The 26,391-nt window shown below is 45.5% G+C and overlaps 1 protein-coding gene across 3 annotated transcripts in view; it reads left to right on the top strand.

Moving 5' to 3' along the window:
* Positions 1 to 26,391, top strand: part of LOC126284897 (organic cation transporter protein) — a 442,131-nt gene that overhangs the window by 383,156 nt on the left and 32,584 nt on the right. For all 3 annotated transcript variants that reach the window (XM_049984159.1, XM_049984158.1, XM_049984157.1), the window contains exons 4-5: positions 1,116 to 1,219; positions 11,662 to 11,816. In XM_049984159.1, the coding sequence (XP_049840116.1) occupies positions 1,116 to 1,219; positions 11,662 to 11,816 (259 nt within the window). The remainder of the gene's footprint in view (positions 1 to 1,115; positions 1,220 to 11,661; positions 11,817 to 26,391) is intronic.

Raw genomic sequence — 26,391 nt, forward strand, 5'->3', positions numbered from 1 at the left:
ATCACACTTAATAATAATTTAATAATAATAATCACACTAGTTGTTGTTGTTGTTGTTGTTGTTGTTGTTGTTGTTGTTGTGGTCTTCAGTCCTGAGACTGGTTTGATGCAGCTCTCCATGCTACTCTATCCTGTGCAAGCACCTTCATCTCCCAGTACCTACTGCATCCTACCTCCTTCTGAATCTGCTTAGTGCATTCATCTCTTCGTCTCCCTCTACGATTTTTACCCTCCACGCTGCCCTCCAATACCAAATTGGTGATCCCTTGATGCCTGAGAACATGTCCTACCAACCGATCCCTTCTTCTAATCAGGTTGTGCCACAAACTCCTCTTCTCCCCAATACTATTCAATACTATTCAATACCTCCTTATTAGTTATGTGATCTACCCATCTAAACTTCAGCATTCTTCTGTAGCACCACATTTCGAAAGCTTATATTCTCTTCTTGTCCAAACTAGTTATCGTCTATGTTTGACTTCCATAAATGGCTACACTCCATACAAATACTTTCAGAAACGACTTCCTGACACTTAAATCTATACTCGATGTAAACAAACTTCTCTTCATCAGAAACGCTTTTCTTGCCATTGCCAGTCTACATTTTATATCTTATTTACTTCGACCATCATCAGTTATTTTGCTCCCCAAATAGCAAAACTCCTTTACTACTTTAAGTCTCTCACTTCCTAATCTAATTCCTTCAGCATCACCCGACTTAATTCGACTACATTACATTATCCTCGTTTTGCTTTTGTTGATGTTCATCTTATATCCTCCTTTCAAGACACTATCCATTCCGTTCAACTGCTCTTCCAAGTCCTGCGCTGTCTCTGTCAGAATTACAATGTCATCGGCGAACCTCAAAGTTTTTATTTATTCTCCATGGATTTTAATACCTACTCCAAGTTTTTCTTTTGTTTTCTTTACTGCTTGCTCAATATACAGATTGAATAACTTCGGGGAGAGGCTACAACCCTGTCTCACTCCCTTCCCAACCGCTGCTTCCCTTTCACGTCCCTCGACACTAGTTGATAAATTAAAATTTAGCGGGCTTATCCTGCCACTTAATACTGCCGCCGCTCTATAGGTCTGTGACTGTTGTGTGTGCTGCAGTGGGACCTGGTGTGTGAGAGGACTGCGCTTCGCTCCACGGCCCAGATGGTCGTCTCTTTCGGGAAGCTGCTTGGCGCGCTCATCTTCGGCTTCATCGCAGACAGGTGAGTGCTTCGGGTCAGCCACAATAGAAACTTGAAGGGTTGAAGCTGCCGAATGTGCGCTCCATGGGCAGAAAATTATCCAACAGCGGGCAAGATCCTAAAATTGGCGTTTTTGATAATGCTGATTCTGTGTCTTTAAAACTATGGGACCTATTGTGTCTAATGTCTCTCTTCGAAGATACCTGAAGGGTTAGCATATTTCATTAGTATATGCAATGTGCATACGTACTTTTATTCATTGTCGGAAAAAAGTCGCAACGCCATGGAGGAATTTTGCGACATAAACGAAAGTTGGCTGGTGTGTTTTTACATCTGAAAGACGATGTCTATTCAGTTTCGCGCCAGTTGCGTAATAGTGGCGCTAGTAGCGCCGCAGTGTGGATATAAATCAAATTTGCTTGACATACACAATGTACAGGTAGTCAGCGTTAGTTACCTTTCAGATTGACTGTTCAGGTCGGTCAAGAATGCCTTTAAGGCGTAAAGACGCCACACTCAACACCTCTCGCTTTGAATGAGGTGGTGCGATAGGGCTACGAAAATCTCTGTTCCTTCCGCGATAGTGCAGAAAGGCATGGCAGGACTGTAGCCACCGTGCATGATTGATGGCAGCGGCGTTCACAGGAATGCACGGTCGCAGTAACATCTGGCTCCAGACGACCACGTGTCTCTGCCGAGAGGTAACACCGTGTTGTTCGGTGTATGTCTTTGGAGCATCAGCAGCGTTTTGAACAACAGTTGGTTGGTAACGAAGTGACGAAACTAATTGCTTCAAATCGGTTACTCCAAGAACAGCTTCGAGACAAACGCCCTGTTGCGTGTATTGCACTGACCTCAAACCATCGCGATTTCAAACTTCATTGGCGGGCAGGGTGGAGGTCTGTTGTGTTTTGTGATGAAAGCCTCTTCTGCTTCGGTGCCAGTGATGGCCGCGTGTTGGTTAGGAGGAGGCGACCTGAGGACCTGTCTGTGTGATACATACACGGGAGCTACACGCACTCTACTGGCTATACCATGCACCCTGACTGCAAATTTGTACGCCAATCTGATGATTCGACCTGTTTTGCTGCCATTCATGAGCAGCAGTCCAGGTGGGTATTTTCCAAGAGGATAACGCTCGTCCACGTAACACAGTTGTAACCCGACACGCTCTACAGTGTGTCGGCACCTAGCCTTGGCCTGCTCAGCCCCCAGATCTGTCTCCCGTCTAGCACATGCGGGACATCGTCGGAAGACAACTCCAGCATCATCTACAAACAGCGTTAACCCTTCCTGTATTGATCGACCAAGTGAAACAGGCACGGAATCCCATTGCACAGAATGACATCTGGCATCTGTACAACACAATGTATGCACGTTTTGCATTCCACATTCGTTTAGTTACATCAGTTATTAAAGTACCAGCATTTCACATGTGCAATGGCTTATCTCGCATTTACATTAACTTGTGATCTTGCAATGTTACCTCGACAAATATATTCCCGAAATTTCATTACTCTGCATTAATTGCTGTTCGGTGTTACGATATTTTTTTCTTTAGGTGTTGCGATTTTTTCCATGTAATGTGGCTGCAACTGCAATTACATTCCTAAATGATTAAATAAAACGTATCCAACGAGTCATAAACTAAAATTGGAAAATATTCACAAAATGTACTTATCAGCCACCAATAATGTTAGTCTAACATGGAAAATTAAAAACTGGAAACAAGAATGGAATCAGAACTGTGGAGAATATTTTACTGGATATCAACAGTAATATCTAGCAAGAAATGTCGATGATTAACACTCTTCAAGATGGAGAACCAAGAAACGAGGTTTGAAAAACAGAGTATACGGCTTTGATGCCATATACGATACTTAGTGTGTGTATACAAAACTTTACACTGGGTTATTCTAATGGATTTATTGGATTACTTTCATGCCCATTATGTTTATAATTTTGACTAGCATAATTGAAGTTGAACCAGATCTGTTAGGAAAGCTACATTTTTATTGTTTGCGTAAAGTGTAACATGGCGCCATCATTCAACTACGTGAATGGAGGAATGTTCCAAAATCCACCCTCACATTGGCCAAAAAATTAGAGGTAGCAGCGTAGTAATGGATGTTTTTACCGCCACCCGATTCCACTGTTAGACTTGTAGAATAATTCAAAAACAGCCTACGGCCAGTAGCGCGGAAGTACCCAAACCCTGCAATACTAGCTACCGAGTGTAGACTGGGATGTCTGTGGATTCATTGCGCGGGATAGACACACAGTCATGCGAAATAGTTTCCAAAACAGTTTTCTGAAAGCTGTCATAAGCAGTTAGCTCGGCAGCCCACACGCAACGGAAATGCCTTAGATCTTGTAGCTACAAATAGGCCGGACCTTACAGACAGTCTCAGTATAGAAATGGGATCATGTCGTAGCAATTGTAGTTACGAAAGTTAATAAATGAGCCAAGAAGGCTAGGACAGTATTTCTGGTAGACAGAGCAGATGAGCAGTTGCTATCTCACTTAGACAGTGAATTGAAGTCGCTTAGTTCCAGAAACATGGTCGTAGAGTAATTATGGACAAAGTTTATGGAGACTGTAAATCGTTGTCTGGAGAGTTATGTGCAGAGTAAGTGGCTAAAGAATGGAGGAGACGAAATTCTGAAAGCGTTGTTACACTCTCGGTTCAAAAGAGAACGCACAAATGACGATAAGGAAAGGTTAGTAGACATTCGCGCGTCTGTGCAAAGATCTATTTACGAAGCATACAACTTCTACCACCGTCATACCTTAGCAATAGATCTAGCAGAGAACACGAAAATTTTGGTCTCGTATAAATTCGCTAAGCAGGTCTAAGACTTCCATTCAGTCCCTTGTTGACCAGTCTATTGTGGCAGTTGAAGGTAGCAAAACGAAAGCCGAAGTTTCAAATTTCACATTCAAGAAATCGTTCAGACAGCAGAATCGTACAAGCAGACCATCATTTGACCATGGGGCAGACTCCCGTATGGATGACATACTAATAAGTATCACCGTCGTAGAGAAACAACTGAAAAATACGAAAGCAAATAAATCATCACATCAGAGTGGAATCGCAATTCTACGGCATTGACCAGTTTCTTGCATTTATCGTGAATTTTTCACCCAACACAAAGTCCCAGGCGACTGGGAAAAAAGCACCGGTGACTCCAGTAGATAAAAATGGTAAAAAAAACAGAACCGCAAAATTACAAACCAATATCCCTAACTTCTGTTTGCTGCAGATTCCTTGAAAATATTCTCAGTTCGAATACAATAAACTTTCTTGAGACTGAGAAGCTTATTTCCACGAATCAGGCCGTGCGGTTCTAGGCGCTTCAGTCTGGAACCGCGTGGCCGCTACGGTCGCAGGTTCTAATCCTGCCTCGGGCATGGATGTGTGTGATGTCCTTAGGTTAGTTAGGTTAAGTTCTAGGCGTCTGATGACCTCAGATGTTAAATCCCATAGTGGTCAGAGCCATTTGAACCAATCCACAAATCAGCATGCTTTTAGAAAGAATGTCTCGTGTGAAACTCGGCTTGCTCTTTTCTGACATGATATATTGCGAACTATGGATGAAGGGCAACAGCCAGATTCCATATTTCGTGAGTTCCGGAAAGCATGTGACACGGTTCTCCATTGCAGGCTGTTAGCGAAGGTACGAACTTATGGAATAAGTTCACAGATATGTGGGTGGCTCGAAGTCTTCTAAAATAAAAGAACCCAGTATGTTGTCCTCGACGGCGAATGTCCATCAGAGACAAGGGTACCGAGAGGTGTGCCCCAGGGCAGTGTGACAGGTCCGCTGCTGTTCTCTGTGCACGTAAATGAGTTGGCGGACAGAGTGGACAGCAGTCTGCGGTGGTTAGCTGATGATGCCGTGGTGTGCGTTGAGACTGTAGGGGGATACAAGGCGACTTACATAAAATTTCTAATGGGTGTGAAGAATTGCAGCAAGCTCCAAATGTGCAAAAATTTAAGTTAACGCTGATGAGTAGGGAGAATAAACCTGTAACGTTCGGTTACACCATTACTAGCGCCCTGCCTGACACAGTCAGGTCCTTTAGACATCTGGGCGTGAGGCTGCAGAGCGGTGTGAGGTGGAACGAGCACATGACCACTGTGGCAGGAAAGGCGGGCGGCCGGCATCGCTTTACTGGGCGAATTACGGGTAAGGGTGGTTCGTCTATACAGGAGGCCGCATGAAGGACGTCAGCAATGCGGCCTGTTCTTCAGTACTGCTCGAGTGTTTGTAATCCGTAGCAGAACAGATTGGCAGAGGACATCGAAACAATTCAGAGGCGAGCTGCTACACTTGTTACCGGTAGGTTGGAACAATAAGTAAGTGTTACGGAGATGTTTCGGGATCTCAAATCGGAATCCCTGGAGGGAAGCCGACGTTCTTTTCGAGAAACACTGTTGAGAATATTTAGAGAACCGACATTTAAAGCCGACTAGCAAACGATTCTACTGCCGGTTGCGCGTAAGGACCACGAAGATAAGATACGAGAAATTAAGGTTCATACGGAGGCATGCAGACGCCAGTTGTTCCCCCCCCCCCTCCCCCCCCCCCCCCCCCCCGCTCTGTTTGCTAGGGATTTCCTTTCCTGTTCCATTCCACTCGCAGTGGTTCACGATGCCCTCCGCCAGGCACCGTACGGCGGCTCGCAGAGCATCTTTGTAGATGTAGAAGGCTGTCCTCGCCCGCCAAATGCGTCACCTGCCAACTGGGTTGCAGGATTGCTGTCCGCTGTGCGTTCCGCTGTGATGCACTCCAACTCGTCGAGCGGACGTCTCTCTCCGACCTCCAGATTTCTCAGTTCCTTCGTCTTTTCTAGCACCGCGAATCGTTTTTTCTGTTTCCATCCGTTATTTTTGAATCCTCACACGAAGCACAAATGGGCACAGAAGCTGTATAAAATACAGGCTTTTCCAAGGTCTACTAAAATCACTCTATTCTGTAAACTGTTCTGTCTCCCCAAGCCGCCACAGGTCTTGTTTTTATTGCTGGCAGATAAAACTGTGTGAGGATCGAATATCGAACCTGTGACGTTTGCTTTTAGCAGGCAAGTTCTCTATCGACTGTGCTATTCAGGTACGGCTCACAAGATGAACTTCGCTTCCGCCAGTGCCCCTCTCCTACATTCCAAACTTACAGAAGTTGTAGTGCCTGCTCGAAGCAGTTTCATAGTTTACAAACACTCCCATCCATAAACCTAATTGTCAATTAGGGGGGTGAACAAAAACATGGAAACACACACACACACTCACTCTCTCTCTACCATGCTTAATACGGTGTAGGAAAGCTGTTGGCATTCAAAATTGCTCTCAATCGTCTCTGAATGAATAAATATAGGTACTAAGGTTTTCAGGGGAATCTTACAGCATTCTTTCCTCAAAATAGTGGCAAGCTCATCTAAAAATGATGGCTGTGGATAGTGAGCACGCACACTTCCCTTCAAAACACACCACAAAGCCTTAATAATATTGAGACGTGGTTACTTTGGTGGTCAGGGAAGATGGGACAATTCATCCTCGTACTCACAAAACCAGCCCTTGATGATGCGAGCTGTGTGAACAGCTAATCACCACTGGAGAGCAAACATTGTACCATGGGATGGGCATGACCAATGAAAATGGTCACACAATCCTTGGCAGCAATGCAACCTTACATTGTACCTATGGGGCCCTTGGAATACTAAGACATGGCCGCCTATATCATCATTTTTCACTCTTGGGCATACACTCGACCAGAAGTTGGAAACAGTGTGAAAGAACACTCATCCGACCAAACGACACTCTTCATTGCTTCCTAGTGCAGGTTTTATGGCTTCGGCACCACGTTTTCCTGTTGACACTTGCATTACTGATCATTCGTTTTGGAATTCCAATACGCCCTGGAATTCCCTAGTTGTGTACTCCCTCTGTTTCCGTACTGACAAGGTTCGCAAGTGCGACGTTCACTTGTGCAGTCACGGTTGCAGCTGTAGTTCTTACTTTCCGTCACAATCCTCTTCCATAACCATAGCTTGCGATCAGTCAGAATACGTTTTCGTCCGCATTGTGAATTAGCGGATGATCTGTCTTTTCCTGTAGGCGTAACAAATCTTAGCTACGGTACTTCCTGAAACAGGGAATGTTTCGCCCACCGGGGTCGGGGATGTGAGCACCAACGATTCTCCCAGGCTCGAAGAACTCAGCCCGGACGTAATACACTCACAACTGCACAGAGCACTCTGCTGGCCACGGCTGACACTGAGAGCATTGCACAGGTGCCTTTCGTGGTCAAACACGATACAACCTGCACTAGTGTTCGAGGGTATTTTTGACCACTCGCTCTACGTGCCGGATTCGGGACAAGGCGTACGTCTTCCTCGTTATTTACACAGGCAAATTTTTATTTCGCTTTACTTAATTGCGGGATCATGACTGGTAAGGTTGCAGAGTTAGTCGCCTTCATTTACAGTAATAACGCTGACATGCTACTTGGAACAGGCAACTGGTTGAAACCAGAAGTAAATAGCCTTGATAAATTCAGAGGAAGACATAATTTCCAACCGGCTGTTTCGCTGAAATAGGTACAGGGTGACCCAAAAGTATATTGACATTTGAAAATTCAAATACTTCGCAATAATGTAGGTAGAGAGGTAAAAACTGAGGCACATGCTTGAAATGACATGGGGTTTCATTGAAACCAAAAAAGTGCACAAAATGACCAGCAGACGGCGCCTCATACGATACAAAAGCAATAACTAGCATAACAATTGATTTCTAGCAAAGACGATGTTCTTTGTAGCAAATGCCCAACACGCCGACCGTCATTCAACACCCCCACGTGAAATCGAGGGACAATTTTGTAAACAAGCGTTGCACAACACATTAGTAGGTATGGTGACAAAACTGCCGTCGGTTGCCGTCTTTTAGCGTCCCTAACGAGGTCGGACGGTTGCTGTTGGCTTGAGACTTCAGATAACTCCATAACCTCGTAAAATCACACGGATTGAGGTCTGGGAACCTGAGAGCCCAATCACGGAGAAAGTGGCGGCTCATCACGCGATCCCCACCAAACGATGTGCGAAAGAGATGTTCACACGTACAGCAGTATGCGGTGGAGCGCCGTCCTGCATGAAAGTGTTACCTTCCAGCAGGTATTTATCAGCCACGATAGGGTTGATGTGATCCTGCAATGTACCGGCGTAAGTCGCACCCGTCACTTTCAGTCTGGGAAGCAGCAGTCCGCGTTTCCTCGGAGGAAAAGGGTCCTATCACGGTTGAAGCTGTAAATCCACACCACACCGTGACTCTCTCGTCAGGCAGTTTGGTTTCCACGACAGTTCTAGGATCTTCGGTAGCCCAAATTCTGCATGTGTGCGTGCACTCGTGCGGCGTCACAGACGTGTTGCTGTTCAGCCTCATCTATTGGTCGGCTTTTGCACCTGTTTTTGTTTTCGATGAAAATCCATAACTGCATGTCATTTCGGGCATGCTTGTCAAGTTTTACTTCTCTACCTACATTATTCCGCGAATCAGTGCTTTTTCAAATGTTGACGCTCCGGGTCGCCCTATGCTTCCTGTAGCACAACTAGCCACTTTCGAGCTTTAACTCGTTTTCAGGTCCACGAATTGGGATGGACACATTCTCCTAGTAACTGTGTACAGCGACGAGCCTAAACATTGACACATGGTGGTGTCGTCGGCTCATGACGCGGTAAGGGAAGTACAAATATATAAGCAGCGCATTGGCGGAAGGGGAATCACTCTGGCGACAATTAGGGAAGTCCACCGACGTAAGCGACTTTGACAAGGAGCAGGTCGTTCGGTCACGGCGCCTTGGGACGAGCATCTCGGATATAGCGATACCATTCGTTTGCTACTGTCGTGAGCGTATGGAAAGCAGTTGTAGGATAGTGAGACCACGAGCAGATAACAAGGTGTGCCCGTCCACACCTCCACAGAGAACGCGGAGGCTGTAGGCTTGCCCATTGTTTGAAGCAGTATGAGGCGATCTGTGGCAATGTGACGGGAGTGTGAAATTCTGATGCAGAGTCAAGTGTTTCGGGCATACCTTTCAACGCGCTTTGTTTAGTATGGGGCCCCATAGCGGACGGCCATTTAGGTTCCCGTGTTGACCCAACATTATTATCAGTTACACTTGCAGTGGACGCAGGATGATAGAGACCTGACCTCGTCAGATGAATCACGTTTCTTGCTCCACCATCTCTGTGGTCGTGTCCAGAAACGCCGCACCACCGACACAGGCCGGTATTGGTGGTATTATGGTACGAGGTACATTCACTTCAGCTTCCGTGGGAGCTGAGAGAGAGTTTTTACGGACCACATGCCTTCCTTCTTGCTTGATGTCCCCCTGACAGCGATGGTATCGTCCACAAGGATACCTGTCCAAGTCACAAGGCCAGAATCATGATGGGGAACTTACGTTGATGTCTTGGCTACCAAATTTGCCTGACCTGGTCCGATGGAGCACATCTGCTACATCATCGGCCACCCACACTGTGCCCACAGACCACCGGCTCGTAGTTTGCGAGAATTGCAAGACCTGTGTGGAGACATTTAGCGATAGATACCTCCGGAAACCTACTAAGGGCTTGCCGAATTCACGCCGCGCAGAACAGCTACTGTATTGCATTGCAAAGGTGAACCAACATGTTACTAAGCAGACTGGCATACTGTGTTGGCTTAACAGTGTATTAAAAGTGTGTGTTGGCTGTGCGCTGTTGCTAGTTGCTCATTCCGAGGTAGTGTCCGTTGAAGACTACGCTATGTGGAAGTGAGCGCGGCATATGACTTTTGAGACATACCGGGTGATCAAAAAGTCAGTATAAATTTGAAAACTTAATAAACCACGGAATAATGTAGATAGAGGGGTAAAGATTGACACATGCTTGGAATGACATGGCGTTTTATTAGAACAAAGAAAAACAAAGTACTGCTAGACGCGTGAACGATTTTTTGCGCGCGTCGTTTGGTGGTGATCGTGTGCTCAGCCGCCAGTTTCGTCACGGTTGGCCTCCCAGGTCTCCAGACCTCAGTCCGTGCGAGTATTGGCTTTGGGGTTACCTGAAGTCGCAAGTCTATCGTGATCGACGGACATCTCTAGGGATGCTGTAAGACAACATCCGACGCCAATGCCTCACCATAACTCCGGAAATGCTTTACAGTGCTGTTCACAACATTATTCCTCGACTATAGCTATTGTTGAGGAATGATGGTGGACATATTGTGCATTTCCTGTAAAGAACATCATCTTGGCTTTGTCTTACTTAGATATGCTAATTATTGCTATTCTGATCAGATGAAATGCCATCTGTCTGAAAGTTTTTGAACTTTTGTATTTCTTTGGTTCTAATAAAACCCTATGTCATTTCAAGCATGTGCGTCAATTTGTACCTGCCTATGTATATTATTCCGTGATTTATTCAGTTTTCAAATTTATACTGACTTTTTGATCACCCGGTACTTAAAACGAGTGTGTGTCCACATCCTTTTGGGTACAGGAAAAAGAGATGGAGCTTGAAGCTAAATGTTATAAGTTGCTCGTCATTTTACTGAAGCTAACTCGCGTATTTTGGCTGCCTGAGCTTTAATAGGCAGCCGAACTCGATGTACGCCTTCTAGGGACACGCGCCTGTTCAGTCCTATGGCTGTCGGCGCACCCCGCGTCTCTGTTACCAAACGGCTCGGTGTCGCCGTTCTTGCTCATCCTCTTCTATTCCTCTTCTCTCCATTGTTCGGAATGCTGCAGACTTTTATTGATCAGTACTTGGTCGGCGGCCAACTTATTATGTTATTTCTGTAGCTAGTCTATTGGGTTGTTTTGACTTGTTTTTACAAAATGTACTGTAGAACATTAGTATATGTATGTGCATAAATATGCTTACTCCTACAATGCTTCAAAAACCATGTGTTCTCTACTAGAGAGAGAGAGATTTTTCGATTCGCATTGGTTTTGTAAACTTATATTCATGATGTGCCCACTTTGTAATATACCATTGTAATCTTACCGGACCAGAATTAACCTAAATCTGGAAAAATAATCGATGTAGACTGTCCGAGCACCAGGAGATGAACCACCAGGGCTCTAAATGCATCGTGCATTGAAATAAAGTCACGATTGTTCCATAAAAACACGGGAGAAGTGCGGGATATCAGTAACGTCCTTCGGGTGAGTGCCACTGTGGTACTGCTACAGTGGCGCTCAGCTGAAGGTGGCCAGAAGACTGTGCGCCGAAATATCGTGGCAGGACGTTACCGATACCCGGCAGTTCTCCCGTGTTTTTATGGAACAGTCAGTACGCCGGGAAAGCTTTGAACATCACAAAATCACGATTGTCAGTGGAGACTTGTTAATTGCACGGCTGTGGTCAAATACGGCAGCGGCAGATTGGACGTGTGTACGGGGCGGTGAGCGTCGGCCATTTGCAGGGCGGGCCGCAAGACCAGCCTGACGCTGTCCTTCCTGATCTACATCGTGGTGGGCCCGCTGTCCGGGCTGCTGGCCTACTACTGGGTGTTCGTGGCGGCGCGCCTGCTCATCGGCATGGCGGGCGCCGGCTGCTTCAACTGCGGCTTCACGCTGCGTGAGTAGCGCCCGCTGGGCCGCCGCAAGCTGCGCCTTTTCCCTGCCTGGCCTCGCTTATTCAGCAGGCACCATTAACAAGGGAGCGTTGTTCTAGAACAGCAGTCCACGACATCACGGTAAATTACCCCCCTCCCCCAGGGGTGAAATGAAATTTTCTGACGGGAAAAAGCAAAAGGGTTCACTTGTGCTTTGGTCACAAAACTAAATTATTCTTAAAACATGATTAGTGTTATTTCTATTTCATAAGACTGCATTACTCATTACCTAACGTAGTAATAATTTTTTAATGCTAGTATTAACATGACACAATGTGAGGAGGTAAAAACTTCTTCAAAAAGATTTCGGGCTTGCAGCTGGTCGTCGTAAACTTCATTGCCCGATATTTCGGCTGTACAACTGCCAGCCACCTTCAGCTCAGCCGAACGAGAACTGACAGACTTTTTTTTTGTTTTAATCGTGTTTTTTCACCTCATGCAAAAGTGGGCTGGCAGCGGATAAATCTACTCCTCTCTTCAGCCACAAGCATTACAATAAAAGAGACAATGAAGACAGAAAAGTAACAAATTGGTGGTTAAAAACAGTAGACACACAAATTAAAACCACGAAGCCGTTCACACTCGACGAAAAAGCACAAGAAACTGTCAGCACTGCGCACAAACACTGATGACTGGGACGATACAAGTGAAGAAAGGAGCGTGGCGGCGAAAAACACTAAATCACAAACACGATGGCACACACACGAGAAACTGATGGTGGTGGTCTCCGGCTCGCAAATGTCCACTGGACGTGTGCGAGTCCGGGGACCTGCCGAGAGGGCAAGAAGGGGGTGGGGGAGGGAGAGGGGAGAGCAGAGTTCCCAGTGGCAGAGAAGATGGTGGGAGGAATGAAGGTATGGGGGTAGGGGAAGCCTGGGGTAGGAGGTGGGAGCAAGGGAAGGGAGAGACGGTGCCCTGAGGAAAAAACACAGGAAGTGGGAGGATCAAAGTTGATAGGAGGGGTAGATGGAGGGGAGGAGGGCATCATCAGGGAGGGGGAGCTGGCGGAAGCCACCTTACGAGAGCATAAGGAGGGTGGAGAGTTGGAGAGCAGGTGGGGACGTGGAAATGCAGGCGCAGCAGTGGACGGGGGCGGGAGAGGATGTGAGAGACAAGCGGCTGAGGAGGATCTAGTTTATGGGAGGTGTAGAGGATCCGTATCCGTTCGATGAAAATGATGTGGGGGGACGGAATAAGGTCGTACAGGATCTGCGTGGGGGAGGGGAGACGGATGTGATAGGTGAGGCAAAGAACGTGGCGTTTGAGGATTTTAAGGGATTTGTAAAAGGTAGGAGGGGTGGAGATCCAGGCAGGATGGTCATAGCAGAGGATAGGGCGGATGAGGGATTTATAGGTGTGGAGGATGGTGGAGGGGTCCACACCCCATGTACGGCCGGAAAAGAGCTCGAGGTGACTGAGTCGGGAGTGTGCCTCGGCTCGGAATGTCCGGAGGTGGGGGGTCGAGGGTGATGCCAAGGTACTTGAGGGTGGGGGTGAGGGCGATAGGACAGCCGTAGATGGTGACATAGGAGTAGAGGAGGTGGAAGGAAGGGGTGGTTTTGCCTACAATGATCACCTGGGTTTTAGAGAGATTGACCTTGAGCAACCAGTGGTTGCACCAAGTGGTGAACTGGTCAAGATGGGATTGGAGAAGGTGTTGGGTGCGCTGCAGGGTGGGGGCGAGGGCAAGGAAGGTGGTGTCATCGGTGTACTGAAGAAGGTGGATGGGGGTTGACGGTGGCGGCATGTCAGCCGTATACAAAAGGTGGTGGTCGGACCCCTGGGCCACACTGGCGGAGGGGAAGGAGGTGTAGGAATCCGTGTTATGGATGGTAACATAGGAAGGACGGTGGGAAAGAAAGGACCCGATCAGATGGACGTAGTTAATAGGAAGGGCGAAGGTTTGGAGCTTGAAGAGGAGACCGGAATGCGACACGCAGTCATAGGCGCGTTTGAGGTCGAGGGAGAGGAAGATAGCGGAGCGGCGGGGATTGAGCTGTTCGGAGAGGAGATGAGTGGGGTGAAGGAGAAGGTCATTGGTAGAGGAGGACGGCCGAAAACCACACTGGGTAACGGGAAGGAGTCGGTGCTGGTGGATGCGTCAGGTAAGGATGGATTGCAGGACCTTGCTGAACACAGAGTTGAGGCTGATGGGTCGGTAGGAGGAGACGGCGGGCGGCGGTTTGTCGGGGTTTGAGGAACATCAGGGTGCGGGAGGTTTCCCACAGGTTGGGGTGGTGGCTGGTGGACAGGACAACATTATAGAGCCTGGCCAGAGTGGAGAGGAAGGAGGCAGGAGCTTCATGAAGGTGGTGATAGGTAACACCATTGTGACCGGGAGCGGTGTTGCGTTTCATGTGGAGTGTAGCTATGAGATCCTGTGTAGTGATAGGGGCATTGAGTTCTGTGTGCGCAATGTTGTCAAAGTACTGGAAAACCAGGAGCGAGGGGAGGGACAGAGGTGTCAGTTCGATCGCGGACATCCGGGATGGTAAAGACATCGGGGAAGTAGGAGGCAAAGTGATTGACCTTACTAAGGTTGTCCGGGAAGGGTTGATTATCGTCAAGGAGAGCGTAGTAGGCAGGAGGTTTAGATCCGGTAGGGCGGCGGAAGGCTGACCAGTACTTGGACGAGTTGACAGGAAGGGAAGCGCTTAAGTGGGTGCATGTCTATCGCCAGTCCCAAGCAAGTTTCTGATGTGTCTCTGGAGTTGCCAGTGGCGTCGTAGTGTGTCCGAGTCACGCGTGTGAAGGAAGGCATGGTAGAGATGGCAGGATTCACGGAGAACGACGACGGCCTGCGGGGGTAAAGTAGGACCGTGGGGGTGGATGACGACGGAAAGGACGTGGGCCTCCACGGCCTCAGACAAGGTCTGCTGGAGAAAGGAGCCGACACGGGTAATATCACCACGGTGGTGGTAGGTAAGGGGGTGGCTATCGACCTGGGTAGAGAGGGTATCCCGGTAGGCATCCCAGTCGGCACGGGAATAATCGTGGACGTATTTCATGAAGACGCTCTCCGCTCCAGCTTATATACTGCGCTGACAGTACTGCTGCACATGTGTTGCAGTCGCGGAGACAGTACTGCAGTACTCAGCTGCCGTCGGTATTGTCGCTGGCCGCAGCTATCGAAGTCTTCTGGCGTCTTCGTCTCAAGCGAATTTCATAGATGACGAGATTCCATGTGATATTCAGTTGGTAACCACTGTCACGGTGCTTTAGATTTCCCGCATTGCGTATTTCACCAGATTCTTTGATAATGGAGTCCCAAAAAGTTGTTGCTGTGGCCACAATCGGAGTTTGTCGTACTCCATTGAATGTCCATTAGAAATACAATGTTCCGCAACTGCGGACTTACTGGGTTGCAGTAGGCGAGTGTAACGTTGATGTTCGTAGAACGCTCTTCCACTGTACGCGTTGACTGTCATATATAGGCCATACCACATCGACGCAGCATTTTGTAAATTCGCGCGTTCCGCAGTAGCAAATCATCCTTCACCGATCCCAGCAAATCCGAAACCTTAGAAGGCAGACGAAAAACCACTTTCACATAAATATTGTTAAGAATGCTCGCTACCTTGAATTCGCTCGACTCGAAGACGCCAGAAGACTTGGATAGCTGTGGCCAGCGACAATACCGACGGCAGCTGAGTGCTGCAGTTCCAGCAGCGAGGGCACGGCCGCTGGTCGGTGTGGCCCATCTACATCTACATCTACATCTACACTCTGCAAGCCACCCAACGATGTGTGGCGGAGGGCACTTTACGTGCCACTGTGATTACCTCCCTTTTCTGTTCCAGTCGCGTATGGTTCGCGGGAAGAACGACTGTCTGAAAGCCTCCGTGCGCGCTCGAATCTCTCTATTTTTACATTCGTGACCTCCTCGGGAGGTATAAGTAGGGGGAAGCAATATATTCGATACCTCATCCAGAAAAGCACCCTCTCGAAACCTGGACAGAAGCTACACCGCGATGCAGAGCGCCTCTCTTGCACAGTCAGCCACTTGAGTTTGCTAAACATCTCCGTAAGACTATCCGGTTACCAAATAACCCTGTGACGAAACGCACCGCTCTTCTTTGGATCTTCTCCATCTCCTCCGTCAACGCGATCTGGTACGGAACCCACACTGACGAGCAATACTCAAGTATAGGTCGAATGAGTTTTTGTAAGTAACCTCCTTTGTTGATGGACTACGTTTTCTAAGGACTCTCCCATGAATCTCAACCTGGTATCGGCCTTACCAACAATTAATTTTATATGATCATTCCATTTCAAATCGTTCTGCACGCATACTCCCAGATATTTTACAGAAGTAATTGCTACCAGTGTTTGTTCCGCTATAATATAATCATACAATAAAGGATCCTTCTTTCTATGTATTCGCAATACATTAGATTTGTCTACATTAAGGGTCATTTGCCACTCCCTGCACCAAGTGCCTATCCGCTGCAGATCTTCCTGCATTTCGCTGCAATTTTCTAATGCTGCAACTTCTCTGTACATTACAGCATCATCCGCGAAAAGCCGCATGGAACTTCCAACACATCTACTAGGTCATTTATATATATTTTGAAAAGCAATGCTCCCATAACACTCCCCTGTGGCACGCCAGATGTTACTTTCAGGTCTGTAGACGTCTCTCCATTGAGAACAACATGCTGTGTTCTGTCTGCTAAAAACTCTTCAATCCAGCCACACAGCTGGTCTGATATTCCGTAGGCTCTTACTTTATCAGGCGACAGTGCGGAACTGTATCGAACGCCTTCCGGAAGTCAATGAAAATAGCATCTACCTGGCAGCCTGTATCTAATATTTTCTGTGTCTCATGAACAAATAAATCGAGTTGGGTCTCACACGATCGCTGTCTCCGCAATTGCAACGCATGCGCGGCAGTGCTATCAGTGCACTATATAAGCTGGAGTGGAGAGCGTCTTCGTCAGCCCTCGTCCGGCTCACCTGAAGATTTCTGGCAGTTGTCCAGCCGAAATATCGTGCAATGAAGTTTATGGCGACCAGCTGCACGCCTGAAATCTTTTTGAACAGTTCATTCGCCGGGAAAATTTCAAATTTTACAGGTTAAAACTTGTGAACCGAATGTGTGGCTGTCTGCTTCCTCAAATTCCATCCACTTCACACACTCTGTACTCTATAGCATGCTTTTATGACAGTAAAATTCAGACATACACGTCATTAAATGCTTTGGCCGAATTCTTGATAGTTCCCGCAGTAGACAAATTTCTTCGTTACTCACTTCGTAATAAATAAACGAAATAATGGACAGCACAACGAAACGTATAATGGCTGCTACATTATTGTAGAGCTTACACAGTATTACTATTATTATTATTATTATTATTATTATTATTATTATTATTTATGGCAGTGGTCGTGCTCAAAGCAGTGGCAGTCTGAAGTCCTCCAGTTTCTGCCAGTTCAGAAGTAAAGAATCAAATGATCTAAAAGGAACTCCAGTACAACACATTTAACTTTTTTAATTTTAAATGGAGGATCAGGGTGTGGATGGCGCAAGCGTCATCGTGGACAAGAGTGGTGGTGGTGGGGGGGGGGGGGGGGGGGGAGAGAGAGAGAGAGAGAGAGAGAGAGAGAGAGAGAGAGAGAGAGAGAGAGAGACCATGTTTTGTGACGACTATCTGTTCTCAATCTGGATGATTGGCTTTATTTTCTGAGGAGAACTTGCAGGTAGCACTGACTCCTTATTTCATGATTTAATAAAACACATAAGAAAGCTAAATATCATTTGTCTTTCATCATTTTAAAAACAAAAATGTTGAAAGCTTTTTTTTCATTCTACAGTTTAGTTAGATGCTAACGTTGTTGATTTGTGGGGGGGGGGGGCAGCGAGAGATATACCAGCTAATAGGTGACTGTACTCAAAATGGGATGCACTTGTCAAAAGTTTTTGAGAAACTGAGGTTCAAAGTTTTGCTTGTGTATTATGCCATAACAGACAAAGTCGGCTAAGGTGACAGGCTAGTAGTCTGCCCCCATATTACATTCCAGGCACGCGATGTTCTAAGCTACCACAGAACACTTCTTGCATTAAAAGCAATGATGATTCTTATAAATCATAATCATTGTGGTACATCAGTAGTGAGGTATAATAAAGATGCAATAAGGAATCGTGGAAAAAGAATTATTTATATACAGCCTGAACATTAATACAACAAACTGCAGGTACAGATTCCTGACTGAAACAGAGGAAAACTGGTCCTATGGACATGTGTCCTGAAATGGATGGTGTGTGTGTGTGTGTGTGTGTGTGTGTGTGTGTGTGTGTGAAGTGATAACAGATCGTCCTGCAAAATGGCACAGAGCTGCATAGCATCCACGTCACAACAGGTGTTCAAAGTGGCCTCCACATGTTCACACGTCGCATCAAGGACTGCCACACTCTTTCGCACATTCCGGCCTCTCTACAAATAGCGTCACAGATGTCGTGTGCCGGCCCCAGTGGCCGTGCGGTTCTGGCGCTGCATTCCGGAACCGCGGGACTGCTACGGTCGCAGGTTCGAATCCTGCCTCGGGCTTGGATGTTTGTGATGTCCTTAGGTTACTTAGGTTTCAGTAGTTCTAAGTTCTAGGCGACTTATGACCTAAGATGTTGAGTCCCATAGTGCTCAGAACCATTTTTTTGAACAGATGTCGTGAACACACTGTTAAAAGGTCTGCCTGTCTGGAACTGGTTCAGCATAAAAACGCTTTACAGATGCTCCCAGAGTTAAAAACCCAGGGAGTAAATAAACGGTCCAAGTAAAGGTTTGCCAAGCATCCTTGCCCACACATCGATGCTGAACCGATGCTGATGAGATGCCTCAACCAGTCCCCGAGGATGATGCCACTGATGTCAAGTATATAGATTGATTATGCCATTTCTGGTAAAGAGGAATGACAACAGAAATCTCGTAATTCTGATGGCCTGGCGCAAAAAGAAAATCGATAACATTGTTACGATAGAGGGAAATCTGCTGCTAATAATCTCTGCATTCGTTGCAGTTAATATGGACAGTAGAGATTGTCATGCAGGATACACATAGTCACACTTTGGCTTACAGCGTGTTGGTAGGCCACTTGCCTGGAGCTTGTACTAGGGTTCATCTAAACATCCTGTACAACCGTCCTCCATACCTGGTGTACGCACAGCCCGCTACCTCCCTACAGCTTTGTCTGTCTGAAAGGACACATTGTCTCACAAATGACCAAAAAGTGCTTAAAAAGTTGTCATGTGGTTGGTGTCTGTGAGGGTACTTGTTTTGGTATGGCTGTGCTGCCTCTCGACTGTACCCATCTGCTTGGCAACACACACACTCCACCTCAGTTTGTTCCCGACATGAATATCAGACCATTCTGCTACTTACAGTACGCAGTGTCAGCCACATGAGGAACACAGGGCACGTGGTCAGAGAAACTTTCATTTGTCATCGACTCTGGCAAAACGGCAGAGATAGCAGTGTGCTGACCACATGCTCCTCCACAGATAGTGTGCGTGACACTGCAAGGCACAGAATGGCATTGCGCACAGTAAACATTTTTCAGGCCTGCAGGACCAAATTTAAAATGCTCTCGTAATCTGCTCATTAAAAGATTTAACCTTGTTTTAAGAGTTCAACATAATAAGTCAATTACTAATGACAGAGACTCTCAGTGTCAAAGTTTAGAGACTGGATTAATAAAAAATGGAGAAATGTTAGGAAGATATTTTCATGACTTGGGTATTGAAATTGTTAGTGTAGTTGTACTGTATGTCTACACTGTTTCCCTTGTCTGCCTTTACTTCTATTGCATTGTGTATTACTAGTTTATTATTTATATTTTTCAGTTAATATGAGTATTGCAACAACCTGCGTTACGGCCCAAAGTACTGTTATCCGAGATGGCGGCCATGACATCATCAACTGATGCCAGTTGATGACGCCATCCAAGATGGCGGCTGTGACGTCAGATGATGATGCAAGTACCGTTATCCACAATGGAAGGGAATGTGCCAGCCCCCGCCCCCCCCCCCCCCCTTCTCTGTGGGGAGTTCAAATTCCATCAGGACAATGCAACCTCTTCTAACCTAAGAAAAGGCTGGGAAGATAGGTCACTTGTGCTATCTCCACTAACCTAACCCCCCTCCTCTGCCCCCAGAAAAATGGCAGGAACCAGAATGAGATTTTCACTCTGGAGCGGAGTGTGCGCTGATATTAAACTTCCTGGCACATTAAAACTGTGTGCCCGACTGAGACTCGAACTCGGGACCTTTGCCTTTTGCAGGCAAGTGCTCTACCATCTGAGCTACCGAAGCATGACTCACGCCCGGTACTCACAGCTTTACTACTGCCAGTACCTCGACTCCTACCTTCCAAACTTTACAGAAGCTCTCCTTCCGAGAAGATCACCAATGTAAAATTAGAGATATTCGAGCGTGCACGGAGGCTTTCCGGCAGTCGTTATTCTCGCGAACTGGAACAGGAAAGGGAAGTAATGACAGTGGCACGTAAAGTGCCCTCAGCCACACACCGTTGGGTGGCTTGCGGAGTATAACTGTAGATGTAGAAAAGTCGAAGCAAATAACGTGCAACAATCGTTTGAGCGTTATGGTTTGGGGAATGTTTTCGCGAGATTCCCTAGGTTATTTCGTCATTGTGAAAGATACAATGGATCAACGCAATCATGCATCTGTCCTTGGGGACCACATTCATCCCCAAAAGCAGTCTGTTTTTCTTCGGCACGATGCCATCTACCAGCACGACAATGCAACGTGTCGCAGTGACCGCCGGGCTCAGTTTATCGTTCTCCCCTCGCCAACAAACTCTGAATTTAAACCGAATCGAGAATCTGTGGGACCACCTCGACCCTATTGTCCGTGCCACGAATCCTCAGCCGAGAAACCTAGTGCAGCTGGCCGCTACACTGGAGTCCGATGGCTCCACCTCCCTGTTGGTACCTTCCAGAACCTGATACACTTGCTTTGTATACGTCTCGCAGCGGTCTGCGCTGCAAAAGGTAATTATTCAGGCTTTTGACGCTAGGTCAACTATGGTTGGAAGTGTGTACCAATTACGAAAGTTATAGCTATCATTGTGTATACCTAATCTTCTAACCGCACTGTAATGATAACCACAAAGACAGTTTCTAATGACTCCTAGTTAAGTGGAAAGAGGACATAAAAGCCCCATCCTTCCCAGGTGAAAAAAATTACACTGAAGTGCCAAAGGCATGCGTAGGGAAACACAGAGATACTTCCAGAATGAGATTTTCACTCTGCAGCGGAGTGTGCGCTGATATGAAACTTCCTGGAAGATTAAAACTGTGTGCCGGGCCGAGACTCGAATTCGGGACCTTTGCCTTCCGTGGGCAAGTGCTCTACTACTAGCAGGAGAGCTTCTGTAAAGTTTGGAAGGTAGGAGGCGAGGTACTGGCAGAAGTAAGGCTTTGAGGACAGGGCACGAGTCATGCTCGGGTAGCTCAGTTGGTAGAGCACTTGCCCGTGAAAGGCAAAGGTCCCGAGTTTGAGACTCGGCTCGGCACACAGTTTTAATCTGCCAGGAAGTTTCATAAATGGCAGGAAGTTCAAATTCCAACAGGATAATGAATCATGCCATGGTTATCTCTACTAACCTAAAAAAATAGCGCGGAGATAGGTAATCTCCACTAACCTAAGTCACCCGACTGCCACCTCCCCCTATGGATTCACGGGAAAAGGACTCTACCACTGCTGGGCTGCTGGAGAGAGGAATAAGTGTACTTTATTTATTTTGGAACAATTTATTTAGGGATGGAGTATATTTACTACACTCATACAAAACACATGTTCTGAAATGCTTGGGATCATGCCACAAAGCCCACAAATCTGTAAACTACTCCTGAATAACACTCTGCAGACACACAAACAACCCCTAATATAGCGAAATAATTTAACTAGAGACATGCAAACTTCTCCTAAATAATGCATTACACAAATGTGCAGACATGAAATCAACTCGTACACTATCCAAATAACTTATAGTGAAGCCCGCAGACCCACTCACAAAATAATGCAAAAAACACGCAAACAACGTACGCAGACACAGCCCGCCACCCGCTGTCCACCAGGCTGCACAGGAGGCTACCGGCAGCCCCGCAGGCTGACGTTGTACTCAGCTGTCAGACCACATGCAGGCGCCCATTCGGGTCCCGCACGCATGAGGCAGCGGCATCCCGTTCGTGCTTGGTACCTGAGAAATTCCTCATACTTGATCACCTAGGCATCATTGATGACGTGACCGGATGGGTGTGAAGAGCTATTAACAAACTGCAGACACTCCAAGGTGGGCTGCATGCACGTGTGTTTCACACTGCTGGTGTGAACCCCCCCCCCCCCCCCCCCCCCTCTACCTGTGGTCTGGCAAAGAGCTTATTGCCGAGCGATGCTGCAGAAATCTGTTCCAGAATAGCACAAGCTGCTTTCTCCCTGGCGATTCTAACGGACCGTGCGTGATGTGTGGCTGATGGATGGCTGATGCATTGCTGCGCATAGCTACATACCATCGGAAGTGCATCTAACGATGTTCTCAATGTTGTACTGAAGCCACATGGCTATCTAAAATAATAACCAAGTCAAACTCTAGTAAATTGCATAGTGTCCCAAAAATACTTAACGTGTGCTTTTGTAAGAGTTTTCGTGATGTCTGAGCTTATATGCATGGAAATTCTTGCCCTAACATAACCTGTCTACGAAAATAGTGCAGAATAACATTGAATGCACTCTTCCCAGCAGCCCTAATGTGATTCTCCGTCCATCACGTGTTACCCTTCCTGCTTCCAACACACACAGACGTTCCCATCGTTATGTAGAGACTCCTACATCTCAGCACAAAGAATGTATTGTGAATGAATTGTGCATTACGAATGGCTCTTAGCAAATTTAACTGCTGAGTTACTGATGCCACTGGTATCGAAGCACCATCCACCTTTTCTTTCTGCAGACGAGACTTTCAACGGTAAAATTATGTTGTACTGTTCACTAAATTGCATTGACAGTTAAACCCACTAAGTTGTCTACAGATCATGAAATACATGAGTCTCACAAGAATATTGGAAGCCAGGAACATATTTACCAGCATAACTACAATTAAATATTATGATTGCTGCTACAGTCTGACACCAATCGATGTACAGGTAATGTCTCCTCGTGACGGCTGTGCTTCTGGAATGAATCTCTGTATCTATAGCACACATAATTTTCCACGTAAAAAATCTCTCTTGTACCCTCATGGTTATCAATGTGCTGCCTCTATAAGTCTCTCACAATAGGACACAGTCATCTTCTTTAGTCATGCCACAACATAAACCACAGTATCTTTACAATGCAATATATACACATTGTACACAAACAGTGCAGTTACCTTTTATATCTGTACAGCACCTGAAAAAATTATGGTATGCCTACACTCACACCAGCTATATGTCATGATTCTCCTAAGTCCTAGGGAAGCACTGTTCGCCTTTCTTTCTTTCTTTCTTTCTTTCTTTCTTCCTTTTCTTTCTTTCTTTCTTCCTTTTCTTTCTTTCTTTCTTTCTTTCTTTCTTTCTTTCTTTCTTTCTTTCTTTCAGATGTGGCTTTCAGCAGCAAAAACTATTTTACACATATCACCATATTGCACCGGGAACTAAACTCTGCAAAGTGCCTACACGTATTGTCAAATACTGAAAGACTCTTACTCAGTTATACTGCTCTCGTACTGAGGACAGGAGCTTGAATATTTGAGCATGAAACCGATCTCCATCCCAGCAATATATCACCACATACCGTGTTGATGTAGTAAACATACAACTCATATCCTCCGCCTTACAAAATCATCCCTTTTACATTGGAGAGCTGTCAGTGGATCGAAGTCACTCTGAGCTGTTGTGCAAAGAATGGCTTGTTTCACCCCTGGGTACAAACACATTACTGTTTCTGGTCCGGACCTGCTTGCTTGCTTGCTTTTCTACACCCATCTCCAGACTCTGGGGTTAAAAGAACATATGTACTTTTGCATGGTTTGCCATAATACTATACCATTTTCACAGTGCTTCTCTATATCAAGCACACAGCAGTAGCCTACTGATCACTCATGCAGCATAATTATGAAGATATACATTGGTAATTATTTCTCTACAAACCCAAAACTTTAGCATTTATCCCATCTTCGAAGACCTTTACATGAGAACTCGAAACAAATAGAAGAAAATGATATTTCCACTCACAAATACAGATTCAAAATCATCCCTATAATTTACAAAGTCAACTAAGGTCTTTCTTATGTCTAGAGAACAAGCAAATGTCCCTTTCATCTGCTAAATGCACACACAACAATCAATATTCTGTCAACTAAATAAAGGCGCAAAATGTGCCAAAGCAGTCAACCAAACAATTTACATAAGAGCAAATAATGATCCAGCACAAACACACCTCCATATTCAATCTTCTCAAATTTCTACGCAATCATGAAAGCTGCCCAACACATACTAAGTATTAGTTCACTATTCAGTAGTCTAGAGGACGGCAAATTTGACTCGGATACAGTCCTGCATTCCAACAGGCCTCTCCATTCTGACAGCTCCTACCACACACGTCACTGGCACTGCAGGCCAAGCACATGTAGGTAGAATCAATCATCCTAAGAAATCGGTCACATATATATTTTATCCCTGTACTGAAAAGATATTCTGGAAACTGTTACTGTGCAGGGTAGTTGCAAATGTGGGATGAGCCACTTTTGAAATTCATATATTGTGTGGCCTACATCATGTTTACATAAATAGTTGTTGCTCTTATGATGTTGGGGTGCAAACTTAAAACTGCATAGATTTTTAGCTTTCATTTCCTTACCATGGACATTTTTATACTGATACTGATGTTAGCATCAGATCAGCTAAGCGCAGATGTTCACATGAACTGACATGATGATATTATCTGTGTGTTGGCCAGTCACAGACTAACCATTTTGGGGGAGGGATTGTAACAATTCATGTTGAATTTGAATGTTACTCAAGTTTCTTCTGCCTCATCCATTGATGAAGGAATGAGAAATTTTCAGGCTTCACAAAAATTTTTCACATTAATTGACATGCAAACTGCACACTCATCATGTAAACAAAACAGTGACAGACTTCACTGATCTCTTTGAGTTCCAAAAGTAACTTCAAAAACTGTCTGACAAAACAACTACTCAACAACTAATTCAAAGCCTCTCTGCATCACCTTATATAGAATTTTAACAATAGCTTCCAAAATAAAGCATTATTAATTTTGTACAATTTTGATGTTACAATTAAAATTTAAAAAATGTAAAGAAACTGATATTGCAGGCGAATACGGTATAAGACACAATATTGAATGACAATCTTTTATAGTAATATCTTTAGTTTTCCATAAGAAAATCATTCTGAACATTATTTCATAAGTTTGTTACTTTCAGATAATTAGAATATGTTCTTGAAAAGTTGGAAATAGCTGCTTTCAAATGAGTGATACTGGGACCTCCTATGCTTCCCATTAGCTTGAAACATTTTCTAATTATTTGATGTTGTTGTAACTTCAATTAGCTGCACCTTTTAATTATTCAGTCTTCCAGTAAAACCACTTGGATCATTGCAATCAGGAAGATGAATATAAATAACTGAACTGTAAATTTAAAGGGAATTTATTATAAATAACGATTTGACACGTCAGTACGTATTACATGTTACATGTGCAGCTGCATTAGATATAGAACAAAAGAGTGAAAAATTTTACTTATTTGTGGGAGCAGAAAATAGAACAAATGAAGCAAGTTTCCAAACTTGCTACATTTCAGTCTATTACCACTATGCCACCTCACTTGGCCTCTGCATCAAACTGTCATTGTGTGATGATACTATAGCTATGGAGTGCCCCTGCATTGTTTGAAACATATAAAACCCTTAGGCATACCCACCCCTTAGTGATGAGGGCAAACACAATTCTAGTAATGTACCACCAGGCTAGACAGTGTAAGTTCTTCAACCACCACAGATGTGGTGGTGGTGGTGGTGGTTGTCTATTTCCATTGGCTTCTGAGCCTTCAACACCTGTTTCAGTAGTTGAAATGGTGAATGCTATGTTTGGGAACAGATGCAACCATTCAGCTTCAGTAATTAAGAGTGTATATGTTGTTATTAGTTGCATAGTTTTTGGAGGACTCTCATCTCCATCTCCTCTGATCCATTCTGATTAGTTTGTATATGGTCTGCTCCAGTAATTGTGACACATTACTCATATTGAGCTTTCCGTACTCAGACCAACTCACTTGTAAATGCTGTTTTTTTGGTCCCAGTAACATTGCCAGTGATTTTTCACATTGTGAGCAGTCTTGTTCTTCATATATAGATCCTGAATCATCTAGTCTTGCACTTTATCTCAGTTAACTATGGTGTAATGAGGGAGGAGATGCCCACCATTGTGCAGACTGTCAGAGTTCTGCTAGTAAATGTACTTTAAAATCTACACTGCCCTCAGACTCATAAAGGAGATGAGCAGCAATTACCTGCTTT

The sequence above is a fragment of the Schistocerca gregaria genome, chromosome 8 (genome assembly GCF_023897955.1).
Source record: "Schistocerca gregaria isolate iqSchGreg1 chromosome 8, iqSchGreg1.2, whole genome shotgun sequence".
Lineage (NCBI taxonomy): Eukaryota > Metazoa > Arthropoda > Insecta > Orthoptera > Acrididae > Schistocerca > Schistocerca gregaria.